Here is an 18,022-nt window from a genome sequence, read left to right as displayed (position 1 = left end):
GGACCTCCTTTTTCTTTAGACGTGCATTAGTCAACAAGTCATTTGATGGGTTAGCATCTGTCGGAATTGTACACGGATACCCCAATGTGCTTGCACATGCATTAATTTTTTCTTCAATTTGCTTACCAAGGATGTCAAGTGTGTTGTCTACTAACATGACACATTCCGGAAAGTAGGCTGCTCGATCTGCCAAATTATGAAATTTGTGGGACATATATTTGTAGCTAAGCATGGCATCCATATTCGGATTTAAGACGATATTTCTTCCTTCTTTGTCTTGTACAGTTCCACTTCGTGCTTCCTTTGTCCAGCGCTTTAACACATAATGTGGTGGTAGCGACTTGATATTCATCAAATCGAGAACTTTAAGAGCATGGCCACACAATATCCCAATTCTATCAAATTGCTGGCAGCCGCACACAACTTGTTTCTTCATTCTCCTCCTTTTCCTTCTCTTCTTTTTCCTTCTTTTCATTCATCTCTTGCTTCTTCTGTTTTTTCTTCCCTTTTTTCTTCTCCCCATTTTTCTCTTCATATAGATGTTTGACAGCATTCTGCATAATGTGAAAGGTGCATAAACCATGTCGTGCTTCTGCAAACACGTCCTCAACTGCATTTCCCATTGTAGTATCTTGATCTGTATAGAATGTTCTTGGCCCCTTTCCTTTATGGGCTGTTAGAAAAGCCTCAAGCAACCACTTAAAGGATGCAAATGTTTCATCATACATGAGGGCAGCACCAAAAAACTACAGTTTCCTTAAAGTGATTGAATCCGACAAAGACACCAAAGGGCCTACTCTCCTTGTTTGTTCCAAAAGTAGTGTCAAAACTAACAACATCACCAAAATGTGCATAGTCCATGATCATTCTAGCAACAGCCCAGAATATGGTCGGTATTTGTTCTTCATAGTCCATTTGCAATGCATATTGGAATGATGGGTTTTCAGCAATTTTGTCTTGAAAATACTTAAGCATGCTACCCACTTGGCCATATTCCATTTCTCGTTGGCGCTTGGTCCGCAAATGGTTCTTGTGATCACGGAGGGTATAACTAAGATTGAGTGGTCCACCAACTTGGCGACTAGCCAACTCATGTGCGGCTTTTGGCCCATTTCCCGCATCATCTGCTGTTGCAGTTTCAAATGCTTGTAACTCTGAAATTTTTCTTTGTGACACCATTAAGTGTAAGGTTTCTGCTAGGTGTAGTGTGTGGTTGTGTTCCAAAACAGCTCCGACACTTTGAGATTTCCCTTCTTCCGGTCCATTTTAAGCTTCATGTGCACTTCACAATCGGTTCTAGTTTCAGCTCGAGGGCGCTTTGTCAAATGATCCCTTTTGTCTTGTGCTCGCTGACCCTCATTTGCACAAACAAATTTACATGATGTAACCTTGCCTTCGGCTGAACTTCTGTTAGTGTACCTTTTCCTAACCTCAAAGCCTTTCTGCCCACCGTAGCTAAGCCAATATGACCAAGCCTCATCTGAGCTTCTAAATTCCATGCCAACATAAGGTACCAAACTAGGCAATACAACTCTGCAAAGTAAAAACACCACGAGTAAGGGGATTGTAGAAGTATCACTGAATTATCGAGAAACTTGGTAAATCTGAATATATGTGCAGAAATTATGTAATAGTAACACTTAAACTATTGAGAAATGATGTAAATCTGAATATATGCAGACTTGTATATGTGCAGAAATTATGTAATAGAACTATCACTGAACTATTGAGAAATTATGTATATCTGAATATGTGCAGACTTGTATATGTGCAGAAATTACCTATTGGAATCTGAATCCTGGTGGGCTGTGATATTGACGAGCAGAGCAAGGCATCCACCTCCGGGCTCCGGCGATCTCTTTTTCGTCGGCTGGCGCCGTCTGCGTACTCTTCGCGCCTTTTTCTGTCTCCTCGCGCCCTTTTCCCCCTCGCCTGCCTCCCTCGCTTCGTAGTGGGCCGCTCGTTTTGGTGCTGATCTGAGCGAACCAGAGAGCTGCCGTCTGATGGTTGATGGACGGTGCCAAACGAAGGACGTCCCTCTGACTTGGAATCGCCAACGTCAGAGGATCTCGTTCCGTTCCCCCGGTACCATTACTTGGACGAAACGAGAGGGTCGCATGCAAGCACGTCCGACGAGATCAAAAAGTACGTGCCTCGTAATCACCGAACCGGTGCCAACCTCATTTTTGCCCACTTTTTTTGACCAGACCTCCCGCTTCTCCAAGACGGGCCTACAAGTCTACGACTGGACGACTAGACGTCCGTGTGATACAGTGCCTGCCACAGAGTACTCATATCAGAGTAGCAGAGACGAGGATGACAGGGCCAATCAGGGCATCCTACAGCTACAGGCGTGCGCCGCACACATCCATTTGAGACTCCATCCATTTGGTGCTTCTTCTCCTCCCTCCCTCAGAAGTTCAGGTTCTCTCCCTCCGTCTTCCCCTGCTTGGTTTTCCCTTCCGGCCGGCATTGCGGCAGGTCCTTTGCTTTTGTTTCCTGCTTAGCGTTCTCTCTGCATGTCTTGCATACATGTTCATTTTGCTTCTTTTGTTTCAGTCCTTTTTGCTGTGCTCAACAAGATTCTGCCGCTGCTTAGGTAAAGGAAACTTTCAGGGCTTTCTACAGTGAGAAGCTACAGGTTTTTCACTCGTTAAGTCAGGTAACTTGATGGGCAGTTGCAGAGTAAAATTGTAAATCAAAATTGGTGTAGAGGGCAACAAGATTTGCTTTCACTGGCAGTGCCATCTTTCACGATCTGTGTTTTTCTCCTTACAGGAGATTAATAGACGGCGATATGAGGAACTCCTGTGAGTGCTGCAAGAGATACTGGACCCATTTGCATGGAAAGGTCAAGCGTTTCATCACGCGCATGGATAGACACTCTAGGCATAGCATGGTAAGCTCAGTGCTGGGTGGCCTTGATAACTGAATTGGTAGCAATAAGGCATTTCTGAAACTACAGCTAATATATTTCCGGCAAACTAATATTTTTGCAGGTCATACCAGAGAGATTCGTGAACTATTTCGCGTGGAAGCTGTCAGGAACCATCAAGTTGGAAGCCCCCAATGGCAATGTCTACGATGTTGGAATTACTGAGCGTAGGAACAAAACAGTGCTCCGATCTGGGTGGGAGGCGTTTGTCGACGCCAATCATATTGTAGAAAGTGACTCGTTGATGTTCCGATACCGTGGAAATTGTCGCTTCAAGGTCGTGGTCTTTGATTCTAGTGGTTGTGAGAAAGTGTTTTCCTGTGCTGGCATGCTGACCAATATTAGTGATCAAGAACCAAGCACAAATTCTACGGACATTTCAACCAGTTTCAGTGATGGTAATACTCATTCGTCAGCACGACGACAATCAGATGATTGCCAGAGTGGAAGCTCAGGCCACCGTAGAAAGCGAGCAAAGAAAGATGCAATATCCTCACCTTCGGAGGATTCGTCAGGTTAACTTTACCACTGACTTGTAACTGTTTGATCACATTATATGGTAACTACCATCTTACTGCAGTTACCCTTACTCTCGAAACTATTTTACAGGAGAAGACAGTCCTTATGAGCATGAGTCATCTGAATCCGATGGTCAGACGCTCCCAACGCCTCTTTATGTGTTATCAGGGAAGTGCTATTTAACAGAAGAAGATGACGCCAATATAGTTGAACTTGTCCAGGAAATTCAACCCGAAATGCCTTTGCTCGTGGCTATGATGAGGAAGCCCAGTGTGAAACCATATCCTGATCTGGTAATATTAAGTTAATCATACGAATTCCCCATGAAACATAAGTTAACTGTATGCCTTATAACTAGTTCCATAAATAAGTATTTGTCATTCGTTACTGTTTTGAAGTAAAAATGACCAAAACAGAGAAAGATTCACACTCATTGTAGATTCAGTATACTTGGTGCTTTACATTGGAAATCATGCTATCATGGGGATCTCACTTTTATTACAGTATTAATGCTCATGATTAAAACTAGGATCAGTTTCACATTCTGCACCTTTCTCTGATCAGGTAGTTCCCAAGGATTACGCACTCGCACACTTTCCTCGCAAAAATCAGACTATCAAACTACAACTGCCTGAGCAGAGCAAGAAATGGTACTGCGAGTTCCGTGTCAAATCTGATGGAGGTCATTGCAGTCTTTATGATTGTGGCTTTGTTCGTGACAATCATTTACTGGAGGGAGATCTGTGTGTCTTTCAGCCCATGCCGAATCGTAAGGGTAGAACATTCAAAGTGATTGTCCATCTGTTTCGCAAAGCGACTATCGATCATCCCTCAAGTGAAAATATCTCAAAACGTGGTTTGCCAAGCACAAAGAATGCCCCAACATTGTGTATTAAGGAGGAACCAAATGACGGTATGCTAGTATCACACAATTATTATTTATTACCATGCCAAGAGTTTGTATCTTTTCCGTCTTGATTAATATGAAAACCTTCCAGATGAAGAAACCTTCTCTTCGGGTCATGACGAACATCGGATAAGTAAGAAGTATCTTGATCATGATGGTACAGAACCCTACATGATGGCAATGGGTGCCGAACTAACGGAAGTGCAGAACAAGATAGTTTTGGAGAAAGTTGGAGCCATTGCGTCAGATCTGCCCATTTACGTGGCAGTCATGACCAAGACCAGTGTCCACGTCTCACTAGTAAGTCTAGAAAAACAGTTTTTTCTCATGTTGAGTTGACAATAATTTCCTTTGCAGAAAAATCAGTCCATATAAACATCTGTAAGGCAATTTGCGTTGCGGCCATGGATGTACAGTAGTAGCATAGCAGAAGCAGCAGTAGTTGTCGCAAATTTTTTTTTGATGCATAGTAGTTTTACCGAATTAGATTACCAAGAGTTATGTTTCAACCACTCATCCTTTGTATCAAGAGAAAAAAATTTAGAGGAAAATCAAGAGAAATTTGGATATCTGTACAACAGTTTTGTTCTATCAACTACTATTCCTCTACAAAATTCCAAGCTTGGCTTTCATGTTATTCTAACATGATCAATATTCTGCGTGTATATTGACAGACCTTTGGCACGGAGTACACTGCCAGGTACCTTCGAACGGGAGGCCGTAACTTGGTGCTTCAGCTGGAGGGGAAGAGCCAAAGATGGCATGGCAAGATGCGCGACAAGAAAGGTGCCCTGAGGATAAGTGGAGGCTGGACTTCTTTTGCGAGTGAGAACGGCCTGCGGGAGCGGGACATCTGCCTCTTCGAACTGATGAAAAACAAGGGGGAACTGAAGCAGAAGATGATGGTCTACATCCTTTCCAGAGAATTGTTTGCTTGAGACATGCCTCGACTCTCTGTGCTGGCATTTTGTATATCCATGGGCTCGTTGGTACTTTTGTGATTTGGAAGTGGAAACGGTGGGCATGGGACCATTCGCTGAGTATGGCCAACTACTGTAGTAATCATCATCATACTTCAGTGGCAGCTTTATTTTGTATCCTGAAGTTTAAACAAGTTAATGGTGATGAAGTTTCTATGAGGAGGCCCTGAGGTTTAAAGAACACGTGATGCCTAGTTTCTTGGTTCACTTGTCTACGTCCCTTGGGTTGATATGGCTAGTATCTAGGGATGTAGTTATCTTGTATAACAACCTGTACTTATCCTCTATAAACCCTAGCGGCAGCCCTATATAATGATCACGAGACCACCGTGCTAGGTGTGTCGATCCAATCTATTTTCTCTTTGTTTCACATGGTATCAGGCCATCTCGCATAACTGCACGATGGGTTCTCCCTCCTCCGCCGCCATGACCTCCTCGACCCTTGCTTCTCTGCCCATGCCGACTGGTCTCCAGGCGCCGCCGTCTTCCGCTGTTCCCCAACCCTCTGCTAGCCTCATTACTGCCAAACTCACCTCCTCCAACTACCTTCTCTGGAAAGCTCAGATCCTTCCTCCTCTTCGCATCGCCGGCGTCACCGGCTATGTCGACGGCACCACCCCTACCCCAGATCGCCTCCTCCTGCCTGATGACAAGGGGGAGCGCGCCCCTAATCCGGAGTATGCTACCTGGTTTCGTCAGGATCAAATCATCCTGAGCTACCTGCTCGCCTTGCTCACCGACGATGTGCTTCAGCAGGTCCACCTCTTCGACACCTCCCGTGCCATCTGGGCGCACCTCGAGGAGATGTACGTCACGCACTGCCGCGCCAGCGTGGTGCAGATCAAGATGGACATGATGAACTTCCGCAAGGGCAACCTCTCCATGGTCGACTACTTCTCCAAGATCCGCTCCAACGCCGGTCAGCTCGCTGCTGCGTGCCGTCCCATGCGTGAGGAGGACATCATCACGGCCTTCATCACCGGCCTCGACAGCGACTACGAGCCCCTCATCACGGCTATCACGACCCGCATCGACGTCATGACGCTGGGCGAGCTCTACTCCCATGCCATCTCCTTCGAGCGTCGCCGTGAGTATCACGTGGCTCGTCTTCAACTCCACACGGGTGGCTCCTCCGCCAACTATGTCGCTCGTGACCACAACGGCAACACCAACAACCGCGACAAGGGCACCTACCGTGGCAAGGGCCGCGGCAACTCCGGTGACCGCGGTGACTACAACAACAACAGTCGCGGCGGGTATCGCGGTGACCGCGGCGGTGGCGGTGGCAACCGCCAGAACGGGAATGGCAACCGTGGTGGTGACCGCGGTGACCACAGTGGTGGCGGGGATGCACGTCTACAGTGCCAACTCTGTCGGGGTCCCGGGCACTATGCCTGGGAGTGTGCTCAACGCTACAACCACGCCTTCCAACCCCAACACTCCAAGATGGCGGGTCTAGCAGCTGCGTCACCGCCATCCATCCTCGGCGACCCAACCTGGTTCACCGACACGGAGGCCACCGACCACATCACGTCGGACTTGGACCGCCTCACCGTGAGGGAGAAGTATCCTGGAAGGGACCGCATCCACACTGTCGACGGATCAGGTTTGCACATAGCTCATCGTGGTCATGCTCTCCTTCCTACTCCCTCTGCCAACCTTAAACTTCGCAACATACTACATGTTCCCAATGCCGCTAAGAACCTCCTCTCTGTTAGTCGTCTTGCCACTGACAATCATGCTTATCTAAAATATTATCCTACTCATTTTCTTATGAAGGATTTGACAACCAAGAGGGTTCTTCTTCAAGGAAGATGTGAAAATGGGTTCTATCCCATTCGGCCTTCATGTTCTCATGCCCTATCTTCAGTTAGACTCTCTGCTGAAGATTGGCATGCTAGGCTCGGTCATCCATCCACACAAGTCGTTCAGCATGTTTTGGCGTCCAATAAACTAGCATCGTCAAGTCGGGCTTTGACCCATGTGTGTAATGCTTGTCAACAAGGCAAAGCACATTAGCTCCCTTTCCCTAGATCTTCGAGTGTTTCTTCGTTTCTTTTGGAACTTATTTTTTCAGATGTGTGGGGACCTGCCAAAACCTCCTCTGGTGGGTTCCAGTACTATGTTTCATTTATTGATGATTATAGCAAATTTGTGTGGATTTATCTTCTCAAACGAAAGTGTGATGTGTTTGATGTCTTTCATGATTTTCTTGCCCATGTTGAACGCCTCTTGTCTCGTAAAATCATGTGTGTTCAATCAGACTGGGGTGGGGAATACGAAAAGCTTAGCAACACATTCTTTCGGCAACTTGGCATTGCTCATCACGTCTCCTGTTCACACACACACCAACAGAACGGCTCGGCCGAAAGGAAGCACCGTCACATTGTTAACATGGGTCTCTCCTTATTATCGCATGCATCTATGCCTCTCTGTTTCTGGGACGAAGCGTACTTGTCCGCATGCTATCTTATCAACCGACTACCCAGCCGTGCATTGGCAATATGAGTCCCATGGAAAAATTGTTCTCCACCAAGCCTGACTACGTATCCCTTCGCACGTTCGGATGCGCATGTTGGCCTAACCTGCGCCCGTATAACACTCAGAAACTTGCCTTTAGATCACAGCAGTGTGTGTTTGTCGGGTACAGTATTCGTCACAAAGGCTATAAATGTCTTCACGTACCTACCGCTCGTATATATATATCACGAGATGTTACTTTTGATGAACAAATTTTCCCTTTTGCCAATGCTCAACCCTCTCCAATACCACCCCGCGTCGCTGAACATGCCATACTTTTATTTCCACATGACCACATGAACTATGGTGCACCTGTTTCTCGAACCAATCTGGATGCAGGTACCGATTCAGCGCAGAAAATCCCTCCCACAGACTCTCAGGCTGATCCTGTCTCCCGATCTGCCGCCGCATCCGCCTCGGATCACGCGTCACCTGGCGACAACGCCGTGGCGGCGGCCGACCGCGTGACAACAGGGGACCGCGTGCCAGGCGACCAGACTGGGCCCGGGTCTCCGCCCCCCCCCCCCCCCCCCCCCCCCCCCCCCCCCCCCCGCCAATCCCGTGTCTCCTGCGGGCGAGCGGACCGGGGCGCCTCCCGTGTCGGCATCTGCATGCGCGCGTCCGCCTCACGTGGTGGTGGCGAGCTGACCGCTGTGCCTCCCGATTCGCCCCAGGCTGCTGTCCACCTGGCGCCTGCGGAGCGGGCCGTTGCTGCTGGCGGCGCTGGATCCCAGGAGGATCTGGCGGCCGCGTCGCCTTCCTCATCCGACACGGGATCCCAGGGGGATTCGCCTGGGCGCTCATCTGCATGCGCTCCACCCGGATCTTCTGTGGCCACCGGATCTTCTGCTCCACCTATGCATACAATGACGACGCGCACACGTGATCACACTCACAAACCGCTGCAACGCACTGATGGTACTATCACGTACAACCCCTCCCGACGTGCCTTCTTGGCCCTGCGGGAACCAACTGATCATCGTGAAGCGGTCTCATCACCGGAGTGGCGTCTGGCCATGCAACTTGAGCTCGATGCTGTCCGATAAAATGGCACCTGGACTTTGGTTCCTCCTCCTTGTGTCAACGTCATTGATTGCAAGTGGGTGTTCAAGATCAAACACAAACCGGATGGATCTGTTGATCGTTACAAGGCACGTCTGGTTGCAAAGGGGTTCAAACAATGCTATGGCTTGGACTATGACGACACGTTCAGCCCGGTTGTTAAACCTGTCACTGTGCGCCTAGTTCTCTCCATTGCAGTCTCTCGAGGATGGTGTTTGCGTCAGTTGGATGTTCAAAATGCCTTCCTTCATGACATTCTCCAAGAAGAGGTATACATGCGCCAACCTCCTAGTTTTTTGAATCCTTCGGTGCCTCATCATTTGTGCAAACTTCGCAAGGCTCTATATTGTCTCAAACAGGCTCCTCGAGCGTGGTATTCTCGGCTCAGTTTTCGGCTCCAACAACTTGGTTTTATAGCATCCAAAGCTGACACGTCTCTCTTTGTCTACAACCGGAGTGGTGTCACCATTTTCATGCTTGTGTATGTCGATGACATTATTGTGGCCAGCTCCTCTCCTCCTGCTACTGCCAAGCTACTTGCCGATCTTCAAGCCTCTTTTGCTCTCAAGGATCTGGGCCCCTTGCATTATTTCCTTGGAGTCCATGTGGAGTCATCGCCAGGGGGAATTGTTCTGTCTCAGCAGAAGTATATCAGCGATATTCTTCGTCGTGCCAACATGGAAAATTGTAAAGTCTCTATGACGCCCATGTCCTCCAGTGAGAAGATTAGTAAGGACAGTGGTGATCCACTGTCTCAGGATGACAGCACCAAGTATCGCAGCTTGGTTGGAGCCCTCCAATATCTAACACTCACGAGGCCAAACATTTCATTTGCAGTTAATTGTGTTTGTCAGTTTCTTCATGCACCCACGACTGCACATCTTTCAGCAGCAAAGAGGATCTTGAGATACTTGAAGTATACTCACAGTATGGGCCTGTCTATTCGAAAGTCACCCTCCATGCTGATAAGCTGTTTTTCAGATGCAGACTGGGCTGGATGCAGTGATGATCGCCGGTCCACAGGTGGCTTTGCAGTCTTTCTTGGACCTAACCTTGTCTCGTGGAGTTCAAGAAAGCAAGCTACGGTGTTCAGGTCAAGCACGGAGTCTGAATACAAGGCACTTGCGAATGGAACAGCTGAGGTAATATGGATACAGTCAGTCCTTGGTGAACTTGGGGTCTTCCTCTCTCGACCTCCTGTTCTGTGGTGTGACAATCTAGGAGCCACTTACCTATCTGCGAATCCGGTATTCCATGCGAGAACCAAGCACATAGAAGTGGACTTCCATTTTGTTCGTGAATGAGTTGCAGCCAAGGCACTTGATGTTCGGTTCATATCTTCTAAGGATCAAGTTGCAGACATATTTACAAAGCCTCTAGCTGAGACGCCATTTGTTTTAAATAGGCACAATCTGAATCTTTGTGTGGGAAGTTCAGATTGAGGGGGAATGTTAAACTGTATAGTTATCAGATATGGCTAGTATCTAGGGATGTAGTTATCTTGTATAACAACCTGTACTTATCCTCTGTAAACCCTAGCGGCAGCCCTAGAGGCGCCCTATATAATGATCACGAGACCACCGTGCTAGGTGTGTCGATCCAATCTATTTTCTCTTTGTTTCACAAATGCAAATTCAACACACATGAGAATGTACATGAATTAGTGACCCCGAGCTCAAGAAGAAGGATTTAGTGGAAGATGGCGGGCAAATTCGTTTGGATGGGTGGATCTTGTCCTTTTTTCCCGAGTAACCAGTAGGAGCACCGGAAATGCCTTTTGGTGGACGGGTGCATCGGTGGATTTAAAAAAACATATTTCCATGGCGCAATTTTTTTTACGCCATGGAAATATGTTTTTTAAAATCTAGAACGTGTTTGCATCGGCTGCCCCTGCCGCCTCGGGCGCTGCTGGGGGTGGGAAGGGCCGTGGCCGTCAGGGCCCCAACAAGAAGAAGAAACGGCGCGGGCAGGGTCGGGCTCCCGCTGGTCAGGTCCCGGGTACCTCCATCCCGCCGGGCCCTGTCTCCGGCCTCCCCCGCCCACCTTCCTTCAATTGCGGCGTCGCGAGTCACTCTCAAGCCAACTGCGTCAACCCCTTCTGGTGCTACATCTGCAAGGATCCATCTCACCCCGCCTTGCTTTGCCCGGACAAGCCTATCGACGAGGAGTTGATGATGTACAACCACGGGATCGAGGGGTTGGGGTTCTTCCACATCGAGCTCCCCGATGTCCCTACCCCCACCCCCTCCCTCCAGGCTATCTTCACGGTGGTGGGCGGAGTCGCCTCCCCTGAGATGATCGAGGTCGAGCTCAACCACCTCTACTGCTGCAAGTGGGATTGTCAGGTTACCCCCACCTCCGGCGGCGCGTTCTCCGTGGTCTTCCCCGACGCCCTCAGCCACGGCTACGCCAGCGCAGTGACCAGATCACCCTCGCCCACAACAAGCTCGTCGTCGACATCATCGAGCCGATCCTTGACCCCAAGGCGGTCGCGGTGCTCGACACGGCCTGGATCCTTGTCGCCAGGCTTCCTAACATTGCCCGGTCCGAGCGTGTTATTCGCAACATGTCTCAGATCCTCGGCAAGGCAGTGGTGGTCGACGAGTTGTCCCTCCGCAAGGAGGAAGAGGTCCGGGTCAAGGTCAAGTGCCTCGACTCCACTAAGCTGCGTGCCACTATTCGGGTGTTCTTCAATGACTAGGGCTTCGACCTCCGCATCGCTCCCGAGCCGCCCAACCATGTGAGCCGGCCCCGCTACTTCCACGACGGTCCCCCCGGCGGACCTCCTGAGCCCCACGACGACTACTGTGGCCGTCACCACCCCCGCTCGCACCGCTCCGATGAGGAGGAGGGGTCGAAGGACCGCCCCTCCTACTCCACCTCGCCCACTCCCCCGGCTCCGTCCTCCAGCCGGGGCGGAAGGCAAGCTGGGCTAGCCGAGCTCCCTCCCTCCGCTCTGCTTGCCGAGGCCTCCGAGGGAAGTGACACCTCGAGCGTTGGCCTGATCATCGTCCCCGCCTCATCTCTGCGCTCCCCTGGTGTCCTTCCCCCCGCCGAGCCGAGCCTGGGCTCCCCTTTGGGCCCCTCCGGGTCCTCCCCGGGACCCGTCGCGGCCATCCCCCGAGTCACCTCCTGGGGCCTCCGTGGTCGTCCCCCTGTGCCTGCTCCCACCTATGACGGGGCCGGCGGCCCCCCTCCCCCCTCCGGCTGCGGATCCCTCTCCGTCACCTGGGGCTGTCATGCCCCCTCCGGCAGTGCCTCCTCCACCGTCTCCGCTGCCGCATGTGGGCCCGGCGCCCCCCGCTTCCACTCCTGCTTCGCCATAGAAGAGTGCGACGCCGACTCCTCTGCTCCTCGGCTGTGCTGGACCGAAGTTCCTGCACCTACCCGCGGCGGATCCCGACATGGATGGGGATACCCAGTGACCACCCCGTAGCCGCCCAGCCTCCCCCTCCGCGGACCGCGACCTACTCCCGCCGCGGCCGGTCTGCTTCCTCCCTGGTGACGGCATCCCGCCGGAGCGCTCGGCTCGACGCTGCGCGTCCCGACGGCAGCTCGGCTCTGCCCATCCGTGAGCGGGCGGAGCTCCGGGCTGCGGCCCAGAACCTGGAGCCAGGTACACCTGTTGTTCCCGCCTCTGCCTCTACTTGCTCGTTCTCTACTCTCGAGTAGATTCCTCTTGGTCATCTTGTGAAGGTCGTGACAGACTCCACGGTCATCTTCAAGAGGGAGGTAGCTCCCCCCTTAGTGCAGATCGAGGCCATCAGGGCCCGCGAGATCCTAGACGGTAGACTTGTGGAAGCCCGTGCAGCTCTGCTCTCGCTCCCTGCTCCTGCGCCTATGGCGGAGACTGCCACCCCGACCCCTCCTCGGAGGACCGGGGGACTCTTTCCGTTGGCCGCAGCCGACCTCCGCGGCCGCACTCGGTCTCGGACCGCCGCTCTCCGCGCCCAAAGAGCATCCCGTGTCCTGGGGTCAAGCAGCCCCCCAATGGTTTCCTAATGCGCGCCCTCTTCTGGAACATCCGCGGCTTCAGCCATGATGGTCGTCGCCACCAACTCGTTGAATACATGCGATATGAACACATTGACATTGTCGCCATCCAAGAAACCATGCGTACAACATTCTCTCTTCCGGAGCTTGATCGTCTGAGCTCCCACCTCTTTGCTTGGCATTGGCTCACTTCTAGTGGGAGCATCGGTCATTCGGGTGGCATCCTTTTAGGTGTAAAGGATGCCACCTTCGATATGGGTAGTATGGACTGGGGACAATTCTTTGTTAGCATGAAACTCTATGAACGGGCGCTTAACTTCAAGTGGGAGGTCATCATCGTCTACGGCCCGGCTGACCATAGTAGGCCTGCTTCCTTCCTCGAGGAGCTCCACCGGAGGATTTCGTCTGCCTTTCGCGGAGGACAAGAGCAATGCGAATGTTAACTTTGCGCGGATGCAAATGTTTAATGACTGCATTGCTGATCTTGGTCTCTGCGAGATAGATAGGATTGGTGCTAGGTTTACCTGGACCAATCGTCAGGCTTCCCCGACCCAGTCCGTCCTGGACAGGGTCCTAGTCTCCCCGGAATGGGACCTCCGCTACCCTCTAGCTTCCCTTCGAGCCATCACCCGGATTGGCTCCGATCACATGCCCCTCCTCCTGTCCTCCGCCGAAGAGCGGCTGCCAATTCCCCCTCGATTCCGGTTTGAGACATTCTGGTTGTCCCAAACTGGTTTCGTGGCGGTAGTTGGCGCTCGCTGGGTGGAGGCCCGCGTGCACCCCCACCCCCACCCTCCCTCGGCCATTGACTCGTGGCAATTCTATGCCAAGCGTGGCCAGCAGTTCATGAAGGGATGGGGTGCCAACCTGGGGCAAGACCTCCGCGGTCGCAAGAAGGCCTTATTGACCGCCATCCAGGCCCTGGATCTACGCGCGGACGTGATCGGCCTCTCTCTCGATGAGTGGCTCTCTCGTTACAACTTGGAAGACCGGCTCTCCATCATCTACACTGATGAGGAGGCCTATTGGCGTCTCCGCGGTGTCCACAAATGGGTTTTGAAGGGCGACGCGAACATGGCCTATTTCCAGGCCATCGCGAATGGCCGTCGTAGACGTAACACTATCCCCCTCCTCTGGGATGGCGCGACCCTCCTGCAGGACCCCCATGACATTTGGGCCCACGTCGACGGGTTCCATAGGTCCTTGTTCTCTGCCGCTCCTAGGAGCGGCCTTTCCCTGGCCCTCGATTGCTGGACCGGCCCCCAGTTGGTTTCTGACGTGGAGAACTCGACCCTTACGGTCCCCTTCGCCGAGGGCGAGGTCTGGGCTGCCATTAGAGGCATGAATCCCACCTCAGCTCTGGGTCCGGACGGCCTCCCGGTTAAATTCTTCCACACTTTCTGGAACATGATTAAACCTGAGGTCATGGCCATCTTCGACGAGTTCTACGTTGGGTCCATCGACCTCGCCCGCCTCAACTATAGGATCATCTCGCTCATCCCTAAGGTGCCCGGCGCTTCCGACATCCGCCAGTTTCGTCCAATCACGGTCATCAATGTGATTTTCTGGATTCTGGCGAAAGGGTACGCCAATAGGGTGACCCTTCTTGTTGACCAAATTACCCACCCCAACCAGTCCGCCTTCATCCAAGGGCGGTATATCCAGGATGGGGTGCTTGTTCTACATGAAGTCCTCCATGAGGTTCGCTCTAAACACCTCAAGCCGGTATTCCTGAAGATCGATTTCCATAAGGCTTATGACACTGCTAGTTGGCCCTTCCTTCGGGAAGTTTTGCTCCGGAAGGGATTTGACGACCATTGGATCTCCAGAGTGATACAAATGGTCTCCTGCGGTTGCACTGCCATGATTATCAATGGGGAGATCGGCCCTTACTTCCCCACCCTTTGTGGGGTTAGACAAGGCGATCCTTTCTCCCCTTTCTTGTTCAATATGGTGGTGGATGCTCTTGCCGCCATCCTGGATAAGGCTAAGGCTGCTGGCCATATTCGTGGGATCACCCCCCACCTAGTCGGCGGCTCCGGGATCTCCCTTCTCCAGTACGCCGACGACACCATCATCATGGTCGAAGGCTCGGAGACGGACATCTCCAATCTCAAGTTCCTTCTCCTCTACTTCCAACAAATGTCTGGCCTTAAGATAAACTTCGACAAGAGTGATGTGATGGTGATGGGCTACTCTCTAGATGAGTGCCTGGCCATTGCCAACCGACTTAACTGCTGCCTGGGCTCCTTCCCCACGACCTACCTGGGAACGCCCATTAGTGACTCCCAGCTCACCGTCACGGAATTGTGCCCGACCGTGGCCAAGCTTCAAACGCGCATTGAGCCATGTCAAGGTAGATGGTTGTCAAAGGCGGCTCGGACGATTCTCATCAACTCATCCCTCTCTAGTCTCCTCTTGTTCCTCATGAGCTACTACAACCTTCACGAGACTCTGCACCATGAGATCGCCAAAGTCCAGTCTCGTTTCTACTGGGCTGGCGACAACAATAAGCAGAAATACCATATGGTCAGCTGGTCAGACATTTGCAAGCCCGGGAACAAGGAGGCCTCGGTATCATGTGCTCTAAGCGCATGAATATTGCCCTCCTATCCCGATGGCTCTGGCGCATCTTGCAAGGTCACGGTGGCCTCTGGCTCGACATCATCCGGAACAAGTACCTGCGTGGACAGCCCCTAGCCTTCTGTCAGAGATCTGGTGGCTCCCAGTTCTGGCAGTCGGTCGTCCAACTTCTCCCTGTCCTCCGCATCGGGACCTCCATGTCGGTGGGGTCTGGGACGATGACTTTGTTCTGGTTTGACTGGTGGGATGGAGACACCCGCTTCGTTGCGCGCTTCCCCGACCTCTTCTCCATCGCTGTAGACCCTACGATCTCAGCTGAGAGGGCCCTTATTGACTTAGGGCACCTAGCATTCCGGAGGCCATTTGGGCTCCCGGATTCCACCGTGTGGCGTGAATTACTTGATTGCATCGCCCTCCACGAGTCGGTGGTGGACGATGGCCCGGATGAGGTGCGATGGCACCTCGAGCCATCAGGCTAATTCTCCACCAAGTCTCTCTACCAGGCCATCGCCCCCTCCTCCGCCCCCCCCCCTTACGGCGTTGTGGTCCATCGACTTGCCTCTGAAAATCCGGATCTTCATGTGGCAATGGATCCGCGGTCGGATCCCGTCTGGGGTCGAGGTTCGCAAGCGCATTGGCCCGGGCACTGGCCTATGCCCGCTTTGCGGTGTCCCCGAAGACTCGAATCACATCTTCTTCTCCTGTGTGTCCGCTCAATTCGTGTGGAGCTGCTTTCGAGAAGCGGTGGGTGGAAATTGGTGCCACACTAACTTCCCCGACCTATTTGCCGAACTCCAGAACTCCCCCTGCCTTCTCGCCACATTAGGTGGGTTGAGATTGGGGCCATCGCTTGGACCCTCTGGATGATCCGCAATAAGCTTGTGATCCAGCGCACTCCTCTTCGACCGGCTACTGACGCTATCTTCAAATTGTCTGGTTTCTTGCAGCATTGGCGGCCGCTTAGCCGCCCTCAGGACCGCGACGCCATCTCCGCCTTCATCGCCGACCTCCGCTCGATGGTCGTCCGGCTGTCGCCGCCGCCTCCGCCGGAGCCTGTCTAGGCGCTTGTCTTGCTCTCCGGCGCTTTTCTTTCCTTTTGTTTGGGCTTGTTGAGTTGTGCCCTCAGCATAACCTATTATACTTCTTTGTGAGACTTGGGTGTGTGTGTTTGGACTAGCCCTTTTATGTGTGCTTTCTGGCGGTTTGCTTTATTTATAAAGCGGGGCGAAAGCCTTTTTCGATAAGTCATGCATTTTTTTTGAACCGTGAAGTCATGCATCAAAACAAAGTTCCCGATTCTGGACAGCCTAACTAATGCTTTGTAACATTATACCTTAGTTACTATTTTGTTGTGTATTCAATGCTTCCTAGATGGATCATTTTGATCAATGCAATTTAGATTCGACTCATTAGGCTTGTGATACTTTGTGATTATGGTGAATACAATGTATGTACTTTGGTCATGTGTGGTTGTGTAACTACGAGATGTATTTGAAATGCTAACATTCTAAGATAATTTTAATACCATCGATTATTATGAAACCCAATATCAAGCAATAACAGTCGACGAGTAAATATCAGTTGGTGGCCAAAACATGCCCAACGGCTCACGGTCAGCTTATTACCCGATCGTATCATTTGCTAAATTGCACGCAAGTTAGTAAGAACCAGAGAAAGAGAGAAAGTAAAAATCTATCCCTAATAATAAAGCACGGATTGACTCCGTGGGTTCACCGTCACAATACGCTTCTTCCCGTGAATTTACCCTTTCAGTTTTTTTCTTCAACATGTCTATATTTATTTTCTATATCCAAGGTGGTATTATTTTTGAATAGGTGCTTACTGCAACTATCACACTCGATTGGTTAGCTTGCTGCTGCTATTACTTCAGATTTGTTGATATTGCTATTTATTTCATGTACTACTTTTAAATTTTAGAATGTACCAATAGTCATCTAAAGAATGAATTAACAATAAAGTTACACTCTTCAGTCAAATCAATTTACCGGGAATCATACCCACGCATATCCTGATCAACGATCCATCCATTGTCTTATGGCGTTGCTCGACCTGGCCCATTCATAGGAACCGTTGTTTTTTTCCCGTTGCAACGTACGGGCATTTGCGCTAGTAAAACTAAACCAAATCAGATCAGGTGGGCATCACCCATAGGGCTCGTGAGAGAGAGTCATTCCCTTTTTCTCCCGACGAAAAAAGAAAGTTTTTGGTTTTGGCACTGATTGTTTATTTATTTACTATTTAAAGCGCAGATTTTTTCCATTCAAATTTCACCTAGATTTTATACAATTTTGCTCCAAATTTGAAAAAAGAATAGTTGTCTTTGCTCTAAAAACAGAAACAAGACTTCTATGGATTTGACCTTTTTTCTAAGATGAAATCCAACACCCTACTCTCATCGGCCGAACCGGTGGCGCCGGGTCTACAAGTCTATGACCGAACTGATACAATGCCAGCCTAGGGCCGTAGAGTCCCATCCCATCCCATCAGAGCAGCAGAGGCAGA

At 50.9% G+C, this 18,022-nt stretch overlaps 1 protein-coding gene across 1 annotated transcript; it reads left to right on the top strand.

The window, feature by feature from the left end:
* The first annotated feature begins 2,392 nt into the window (after positions 1-2,392).
* Positions 2,393-5,500, top strand: LOC125553551 (B3 domain-containing protein Os03g0619600-like). Its single transcript, XM_048717323.1, has 8 exons — positions 2,393-2,481; positions 2,560-2,662; positions 2,779-2,899; positions 3,000-3,450; positions 3,545-3,747; positions 4,019-4,367; positions 4,453-4,661; positions 5,036-5,500. The coding sequence occupies exons 3-8, from the start codon at positions 2,798-2,800 to the stop codon at positions 5,297-5,299; spliced, it is 1,578 nt and encodes a 525-aa protein (XP_048573280.1). The 5' UTR covers positions 2,393-2,481; positions 2,560-2,662; positions 2,779-2,797; the 3' UTR covers positions 5,300-5,500.
* Positions 5,501-18,022: the final 12,522 nt, after the last annotated feature.

The sequence above is a fragment of the Triticum urartu genome, chromosome 4 (genome assembly GCF_003073215.2).
Source record: "Triticum urartu cultivar G1812 chromosome 4, Tu2.1, whole genome shotgun sequence".
Taxonomy (NCBI): Eukaryota; Viridiplantae; Streptophyta; class Magnoliopsida; order Poales; family Poaceae; genus Triticum; species Triticum urartu.
Note: the sequence above shows the minus strand (reverse complement) of the source record. Positions and strands in the feature narration are given on the sequence as shown.

Coding starts and splice junctions, on each gene's coding strand:
- LOC125553551 (XM_048717323.1), top strand. CDS start 2,798: ATGAGGAACTCCTGTGAGTGCTGCAAGAGATACTGGACCCATTTGCAT. Junction 2,900..2,999: donor GACACTCTAGGCATAGCATG/GTAAGCTCAGTG, acceptor ATATTTTTGCAG/GTCATACCAGAGAGATTCGT. Junction 3,451..3,544: donor ACCTTCGGAGGATTCGTCAG/GTTAACTTTACC, acceptor ACTATTTTACAG/GAGAAGACAGTCCTTATGAG.